Source organism: Morone saxatilis, unplaced genomic scaffold, assembly GCF_004916995.1.
Source record: "Morone saxatilis isolate NCDOM2014 unplaced genomic scaffold, NCSU_SB_2.0 Contig20, whole genome shotgun sequence".
Lineage (NCBI taxonomy): Eukaryota > Metazoa > Chordata > Actinopteri > Moronidae > Morone > Morone saxatilis.
Genome location: NW_023339763.1, coordinates 6711166 through 6720241, shown reverse-complemented (window position 1 = coordinate 6720241; position 9076 = coordinate 6711166). Strand labels below are relative to the sequence as shown.

At 38.4% G+C, this 9076-nt stretch overlaps 2 protein-coding genes across 3 annotated transcripts in view; both read left to right on the top strand.

Annotated features, from left to right (window-relative positions):
- The window catches only part of ddx46 (DEAD (Asp-Glu-Ala-Asp) box polypeptide 46), a gene marked incomplete at its 5' end in the record, with an annotated part of 7106 nt that extends 5916 nt beyond the window's left edge, over positions 1-1190 (top strand). Inside the window, 3 exon segments of the mRNA XM_035666099.1 lie at positions 121-265; positions 409-482; positions 685-1190. Of these exon segments, the coding sequence (XP_035521992.1) occupies positions 121-265; positions 409-482; positions 685-732 (267 nt within the window).
- Positions 1191-1572: 382 nt separating this feature from the next.
- Positions 1573-9070, top strand: cunh5orf24 (chromosome unknown C5orf24 homolog). Of its 2 annotated transcripts, none has more exons than XM_035666102.1 (2): positions 1573-1827; positions 3599-9070. In XM_035666102.1, the coding sequence occupies exon 2, from the start codon at positions 3602-3604 to the stop codon at positions 4220-4222; it is 621 nt and encodes a 206-aa protein (XP_035521995.1). In that variant the 5' UTR covers positions 1573-1827; positions 3599-3601; the 3' UTR covers positions 4223-9070. The 2 variants fall into 2 exon arrangements, with proteins under 2 accessions (XP_035521995.1, XP_035521996.1); XM_035666103.1 differs by having other exon boundaries at positions 3596-9070.
- Positions 9071-9076: the final 6 nt, after the last annotated feature.

The window sequence follows — 9076 nt, the reverse complement described above, 5'->3', positions numbered from 1 at the left end:
GTTGTTTTTTTTTTTTTTTTTTGAGAAATTGGTATCACCCTACTGTTTTCCTCTTGGAAACTAGTGCAAATTTAGAAAGAATCTCTCTTTATAAAATGTTCCTTTTTTTTTTTTTTCCAGACGGCCCGGTGGAAGGTGACATCTAAAGAAGCTCTGCAGAGGATCGGTGAATACTCTGAAGCCGCCATCACCATCAGAGGAACCTATTTCCCTCCTGGCAAAGAGCCCAAGGAGGGAGAACGCAAGATCTACCTGGCTATTGAAAGTATGTGTATTTGTCAGCGTTAAAGTCTTCAACAATCCTTTCTTTTATTTCTGAGCTCTGAATTCATTTCTAATGGAGTCTCCTGTTTTTTTTTTTTACACTTGATTTACATACTGTATCTTAATGTTGTGTTTGTTTTCTAGGTGCAAATGAACTGGCTGTGCAGAAAGCCAAAACGGAGATTACACGTCTAATCAAGGAAGAGCTCATCAGATTAGTAAGTATCTTCTGCCTCTTTGAAACCAATAACCAGTACTGGATATCCTGCTGATTATCGGGCTAAATAGGAGCCTGTTTCATATTTTGTCTGGCACTAGATCTTCAGAGCAGGGAACATAAAACATGGCAGGTTGTTATTCAGCAAATATCTATGATGATATTGAACGTGACTTATTGTACATTTTTCTTTTTCTTTTCAGCAAAATTCCTACCAGCCGACGAGCAAAGGCCGGTACAAAGTGTTGTAGAGGAGGAAGCAAGGCTCGCTGGAGGAGTTCCCATCTCTCAACAGTCTCCTTTCATCTCTGCAGTTTCATCAAAGTGGTTGAAGAATATTTTTGTCTATATTTTTAATAATGTTTCCTTCAGTTACATTATAAGTTTAGTTTATGGGTTTGTTTGTTTTGTTTTTTCCTTCATTATTTTCCTCTGTGCTTCACTTGAGTTTCCAGTGAAGTACAGACCATAAATGTCTGATGGCGTTTTGATCTACAGTGTCATTGATCTGTCACAGTTCTACAGTAAGCTATCTGTAATATGTCCTTAAGTATAAGACATATTTTCTTTAATGTCATTAATTGGTCAGATTTCTCCCTGTTGTATGTACAAGCAACATACCAACCATTGTCTTTATGAAGAGATCCTCAGATGAAAGATGTTTTTACTTTTCCTCACAATAAAAACAATGTGTTGCTAAAGAAATGAACTTGATTTGTCCAGCTGTTTGTGTTATCCAATCTGGTAAATACTGTGTACCCTTACCTACTGTTTTAATTATTCAATAGGCTTTCGTTTGTATATTATTCATCAGTAGTGGGTAGTGCTGTTTGGTAAGAACTTAAACTGGATGATGGCTCATTTTCGGTATTATAACATTAAGAAATAAAGCAGGCATTTTGCAGCTTTATTACCCCTTGTTGGATGCAAATAAACAATTTCCCCAGATTTTAAAGTGAAAAACGCGTTTTGGATGTCAAAGTGGTTCAACAGGGGAAGGAGGAGGAAAAAAAAAAAACTTCACATCCCCTATTTGGAGCTCTGCGCATGCTCAGACTGCGCTCCCGTCTTATTAATTTTTAATGGAAAATGGCTGCGTTTCTTTTCCAAACCTCTGGAGCAGGGAGATAAAAAAAAAATAAAAAAAAACCACGTCCATCTGAGCACCTCTCGCGTCTCGTCCACGTCCCCACCGGAACGAGCCGATGTTTGTGATTTAAACTCGAGCCAGCCGATGTCCCGTGGTGCGAACATATTTGGGAAAATGGATCGACTCTCGCTTTGAGGGATGAAAGATCATTTTTCGCCTTAACCCTTTCTGCGCCGAGATTCTGCGAACAATCGAGGTACAGTAACCTTTAGTGCGTAATGCTGGTGGCAGGAGGGTGTATGTAGGTTCGTTATATGGCCTAAATGTGAGCCGGGAGATCGGATATCTGCACTTATCCGCGCTTTTGTTAATGTTTTAAGCCATTTTATCTATAAAACCCGTTATTCGGGCCAAAAAAACGAGCCGTATGTGTTGTTCACATTGCACAGGGGCAAAGTGACATGGAGAGTAGGTTTTTCTGTCGCCTGGACGCAAAGGATGCAGAATCCATGTGTATATATAGCCTATATGTTTTTGTGAATGAATATTACTACAGACTGTGTATAGTAAAGTCCACACCTCCTTGCATCCTGTGTCCTCTGCAGAAGATCTCATCAGCAGCACTTTGTCCTTTTTGCCTTCTTCAAATATTTATAGCCTATTCATTAGTTCATATTAGTTGTTTGTATTGTTGGAATTAAAGAGCAGTTATGTGTGTGTGAACAGTCAGATTGTTACTTATTGTAATTACTAGGTTATTGTGTATTTGATACCAGTAATGAGAGAGAAAATAGTCCTTTTGCTGTTGCCCCCCTACACCAGGAGGTCAGAGGTCAGAGGTCAGGTCAGCAGCAGACCACGGCTGATAGGGATTCAGCATATTGCTCAAAAGAACTTCAGCATCACTTCAGTAAGCTTTATGCTTGTTCTGAAGTACTTAACCCAGGTCTTTTTTTGTCTCCAGAACCATTACCCCCAACCTACATCACACTAATAAAACATTTATTTATTCACAAGTGGGCTGCGGTTTAGTCAGAATCCTTTTTAAAAAAACCTTTTTTTTTCTAGGCCGAGTTAAAACAAGGCCATTTGAACCTTTTGACTTCTGACCTCTTTTTATTTTTAGCGAGTGAGGAGCCAGAATAAAAAAATAAAAACATGAAGAAAACAGCCATAATTTATGGGTTTAGATACCCGGGCTCAGAGAACCCAGCATAACACAACAAGCTGAGTTTGAACTCAGATTCAAAGCATCTTTAACATTCGACAGAGCAAAACAATGGCAAGGAAAATCATGCATTTTGCAAGAAGAAGAAAAAAAGTTGCAAGAATAGGATTCAGAATTGTTTTTGACTCATTCCTGACAGCAAAATCTACAGCAAGGCAGAAGTTACGAGAATCCATTCAGAAAATAACGGTTTATTGAGAAGCACTGGCTCATTTGTAAAGAGATAAACATGAATCGAACGGAAACTACAAGAAAAAGAACTTTGTATTAAAGGATATTGATATGACATGCCCTCTTTGGTTCCCAAGGAAATCCTGCTAGTTTCTGGTTCCAGCTGCAGCACTAGAACCTTATTTAGACAAGTAATAAAAATGTGAGATTTATACTTTATCAGAAGTGTTTTCAAACAAGTTTGTAGGTTTTACAAGAAAAAAGACTTCAGGGATAAAGAGTAAATGGTTTGGCAAATGCACGTGAAGTTAACTTCCCCACCTCCAATAAAGAGCACAGCTGCTTCCTTAAGCTTTTCTGTGGGAAACACATGTTAGGTTTTAGGTAAGCCCTTTGGTGTAAAGCCTTAAATGTGTCCAGGTTTCTTTAAATGATGCGGGTCAAAATATTATAAAACACCTTCAACTTATGCTGTGTAATTGTTTTGGAGTTTGTATGGATGCTGTCTTCAGTTCATTTTCTTTTTTTCCTGGCATTGTACTACCTAAACAACTGATTCTACACATAAATATCAGCACTTTTATCTGTGATAATAACAAAGTTGCAACTTATTTCTGACCCCCAGCAGAAGATGATGCGTCAGGTGACAAGCAGTGACTTCTGCATGAATAGCAGGCCGTCGTGCCTGGCAGAGGACGGGCACCACGCCGCCTCCCACTTTGAACTGTGCACCTCCCAGTCCAACAAGTTCTACCCTCCTCCCCCTCCGTCCCTCCAGATGACGCTGGCTCCTATGGCCTTACCCGCCCAGAGCCACAAGTCCATGGTGTGCCAGAGACAGGAAGTTCTTGGGGGTGACTCACGCTCGTCTGGAAAAATACCCGGCATTAAAAGCACTGATCAAGCGCCGGATGACGGCAAGAAGAAGAACAAGGCTGTCGGGAAGACGGGCAGACGTGGGAGGCCTTTGGGAACCACCAAGCTAGCCGGATACAGAACCAGCACAGGGCGGCCCCTCGGCACCACCAGAGCTGCCGGGTTCAAGACGAGCCCGGGAAGGCCGCTGGGTACAACCAGAGCGGCGGGGTACAAGGTCAGCCCCGGACGGCCTCCTGGTAGCATCAAGGGCCTCTCTCGCCTCAACAAACTGGCTTACGGTAGCACCTGCAGCGGAGCGGCTTTCCCCTATCCGCTGCCACACAAGGAAATCCTCTGTGAACCTTCCTGCAAAGAGAAGACAGCTAATGAGTAAAAGGCTCTCTGCGTTTCTACTCACCCTCCATCAGTTAAATGAGAGACGCATGTGTACAGGTTTCCTGACAGATACTGGGGAGTGATTGTAATCTTTCCCAGTCTGCTGTGAGGCTAAGAGAAGGAGATTTTCTATTATTCGTGTTGGTGTCATCTGTGTGCCTGCCACCTGATATAATACTGTTAGTTTTTCAGTGCTACTGCTGGAGATCTATAGTGTGTGGAAGCTTTCACTTCACATTGCTGTGTCTGTTTTCTTGGGGAAAAAAATACAAAAACCACCAGATGTTTATTGAGCAAGAGGCTTTTATCTTACTAACAACTGTAGTGGTAGTTCATGACAAGTTTCATTTTTTAGTGTGCTTTATGTAGCATTTTAACACTGTTGAATGTTCGAAACATTCATTTCAAAAGGTTTCATTACTGTAAACAAAGGAGACCATCATGAGAAGACTGATAGCCACAAAGCAAATCAAGGACAGATTTTACTTTTATGTTCATCACACTACAGTTTGAATTTCATATTAGCTAATGTAATTGGATATTCGCTCTTGTTCTTGATCTTTGAACAAACAACAAACAAGCAAGAAAGGAGGAAAGAGAGGGACAAGTAGCAACGCTGTCTTTAGATTGGTTGGGAAAACAAAATCCTATATGTAGCACCTTTTTATGTGTCATATTTGTGAAATGGGAGGCATCTTACTCTGGATTCAAACTCTTTATTTTGAGTGTCTGCTTTTGAGAATTCAGGTGAGCAGTTGGGGGTCAAGTGCCTTGCTCAGTGGCACTTCGAAGATAGATGCACAGATCATCCTCCAGGCTAACATCTAGTTAATCCAACTTTTTCCACTCGGCACCAGAATTAACGCTAAAAATCCATGTCTCCTGCTTACACTACCGTTTGCTCTTCAAATGTCACCCTGCAAAATCTCTGCATTTTATTATTTGCATGCAAATGTCATCAAAGCAACAGAGTCAACATACAGATTGTTGTGAGAAATTGCACCTGTTATCCAAGTCTGAACTAATCTACTACATAAACATTGCCAGCAATTAAGTTCATCTTCAGCTTTTCTTCCAACCTGCTAAAAAATTGGTTTATGTGGACCGTGGTTGCCTCGTTTGCTCCTGAATCGCCACAGAAAAGTTGTCTGCGGTTAAACGTTTGGATGAACGGTGTTTGTGTGTTCTGCTTGGTACTGGATTGCTTTTCATTACAGGTCAAATTTAAGGTAACTCATCTTGGCTTCCACACAGTTGCTGGTGGTGCCACTGTAGCAGCGGGATATGAGTTGGCGTACTCCTGGTAGAAATGGTTTCTGGTTCCTCTATGCTGATTTGTCAATTACATGATTTCTGCTATAGATACCAAAACTAAACATGTTGTTTTTATACAACATGTTTAATTTTTGGCTAAAAATTGATTCATATAAAAAATATATATGATCAAAAAACAAGTAAACTAAACCAATTTCAAATTATGATATCCGTTTTGGATTCTCGTTGCTACAGACATATTTATTTTGATTCTCAGTAGTATTGAATTTCAACAACCAGCCCTAATCTTATCAAAATACAACCAAAATGTGTGATTTTATTGCCCCAACAACAGACTCTTGCCTAAATAGGTCAGCTTTGGGACTGTTTTAATCCATACTGTACATATATATATATATATATATATCGAGAGAGAGAACATTGGTTTACTTTATAATAGACACCTGTTCACATTGTCACATTGTAGGGAAAGTCTATCACAAAGAGTCTTTTGTTTTATTCATCAAAACCACTGATTACATTACTTAGTGTGAACAAAGATACCAAGTTAGATACAAAGCAAAACTCACATACAAATACAGATATATTTTGCTTTATTTGTCCCCAGATAATGAGCAGATTGATATTCAAAATATCATCTTATCTGTAACATGAATGTGTTGCTGAATGCACTGACTATGATTGATATGGCAGTTAACATTGTAGTAATTTAAGTGTAGAACTAATTTACACAATCTATCTTTTAAAAATAACATCTATTTAATGTGATACTTGTGTGACATACATTTACCCACCTAAAGCCTCAAATATCTTTTTTTTATTCTTACTCTTACAGACTTAAAAAAATAATTTAAGATTCATGTTTTGATTTGTATTTTAATGCAGAATCATAAACAAATGAGACTATTACTGACACGACTGTGAGCCACCGCTGCCCTCTATTCTGTGGTTTTACTCTGTGAGCCAGCACAGATTGGTGAGAATCTGCAGACAGGTGGCACTGTTCCTCCAGAGCAAACAGCAAAAGCTGTAGGAGCTTTATCAGAGGCAGAGGGAAGCAGTGAATGGGCGATGGGAAAAAATCTCTCCCATTACATTCATCGCCTGAAACAAATCTGAAGAGATGAGAAGAACTAACAGCCACATTTGTGGAGATCTTGCAGCCATTATCTGAGGTGTGACGTAGACCACAAATGATCTCAATCATGGTCTCATTTGTTTACGTTTATCACATTAAGGTAAAATAATTTAAGAATTATGTATTGATGTTTGAACTTCTACATCTTAAAGTAATGGTACAGCTTATCAATCTTTCAAGCTTTGATTTTAACAATGGCAAGGTCAAATCATGTCTGTTTTGTTTTTTTAATTATGTTGTTATTTATTATGTTATTTTAGGTACATTACCATAGCCCTGTAGAACACTTGAATCTAACAGTGGTGGGAGGGAGGTGTTTTGTGAAATGCTAATGTAAAATAATTTAGTGCAAACAGAAAGACATGGGAGATGCAGTTGTTTTATTGGTTTAATATTTGTCATTTCACGCTTAATGCACCGTAAATACAGTAGATCACATATCGTGAAATTATTCAAAATAATGGATATTTGACTATTTGTCACTTGCCCTGGTGAACATCCAGTTTTTGGTATCATTCATGTACAGGCATTTGAAGAGTGGAGAAACAGTATAAGCTTCACTAAGTTGCTCTCTTGTGACAAAATTCAAAATAGTTAAATTTGGTGCAATAATCTGTTGTATGTATTGTACTGTGAAAACTTTGATACTATCACTTTTTATTATTGTTGTATTTTTATACTTGTGTACAAGGCCTTCTGTCACATGTTTCGTTGATGTGTGTGGTGTTAACAGAGGTTACTGAAATGTCACATACAAACATCCTTTTCACCCTCCTTTACCAAAGAATATGACGTTATCTAACTGTACGAGGCATTTATGCTATTTGATTTTTAAAAATATTCCAACATCTCACAAAATAACCTTAGCATGAAAGTTACTGTGTAAAATGTAAATGAAAAAGCACTTGGAGACCATTATCCCATAAAAGGTAGTACGATTGTTTGGATTAGTAAAATAACTTTAAATGCCAGTTTCTTGAATGCATTCTAAATTGCTACATTGACAATGTAAACTAAGTTCCTTACATTTTATCGTATTTATATCCATCTGTTATTCTACTTTGAAAGTTGTTCTCTTTTTATATATAATTGTTATGTAGCCATGTTTGATATTTAACTGATATTGTTTTGTTGAGGTTATGGCTGACATAATGCCTGGCGGACTCACATTCTGACGTTTGTGGGTTGTTTTTTTTTAGGTTTTAGATGCACATGATGAGATGGTGCCTGACGGGATGCACTGTTTGCTGGCCGGACATTTCGACATGTCACTGTAGGAACAGCACAGGTGTAAATAATATAATGAATGATGGCTCACTGTCACGACCTACTGGGACATCTGAATAGGCTGTTAATGTTAGTAGTAACACCTGTGCTTCTCCTTCAGCGATGAGACAAAATGTTTGCTGTGAAAAGCACCTTGTCTTTTAACAAACATAAAAGAATGAATATTTTGTCAACTTTCAACAACTACAGCTCCCATGATGCTTTAACAGTGTGGTAGTGGAAGAGCAGTTAGCCTCTCTACCACCAACCTCTGTATTTCCTCCGATTGAGGGTTTCTTTCATTACCGGTCCATATTCTAAGATAGATGGATATTCCTCCAATTTTCTCGGGATTGTGGGAAATGGTGTTTGGCAAATGGAGTGAATTTAGATGTTTTTAAATGATCGTAGTTATCTAGACATATGGAGTGAACTACATCCTGTTGAACAAGGTTGTGTTGTAAGGGCTCGATTTTCCATCGTTAGTGTTACTACAAATGTGATTTTGATTGAGTTATTGTTTCCTCTGGAACAATAAACAGAGGTTCCAGTTTTACTTTGGCTCTCTGTGGCTTAGTGGGACATTGTAATGTTGTGGAACACTAACAAAATGTTAGGATATTGTCTTATTGTCTCAGTTAATATAAGGAGCTGTGCAAAGTTTACTATCCAGGCATCTATTTAGCTTTGAATATGGACAGAAAACTCCAGTTTCAGCTTTTTAGAAAGACTGATGAAAGAAAACCAATTGAGTTAATATTAATTGAACAGAGGCAAGCTAGGTGATTAAGGCTCGGGTTAATTGACATATGTTTGACACGGTTAAGATTCAGGTAAGAATTTAAGAATCCTTCCCCATAAGGATGGCTGGACATCAAAATGATGAATGTCATATTATCTGAGATATTTGGTGTTCTGTTAACAAACTTGTTGTAAATGGTAAAAATCAAAGCTCTTTAGCAGTGTGATGGTGTAATATCAGAGCACCCTGAAGGTCCGTGTACATCTGTTTTATTTTTCAAGTTATTGTTTCTCTCCCACCATCTTCAGCATTGAATCAATAATGGTCTGTTGTCTGTCGATGATGATTTAAAAAAATATTACCTCACACTTTTGAGTGTTTTTGAAAAGACGTGAAGCCCAGTTATTCCTGAAGTGTGATTGGCGAAGCCT

Excerpts from the sequence above, each read along its gene's own strand:
- cunh5orf24 (XM_035666102.1), top strand. The coding sequence starts at position 3,602 with ATGATGCGTCAGGTGACAAGCAGTGACTTCTGCATGAATAGCAGGCCG.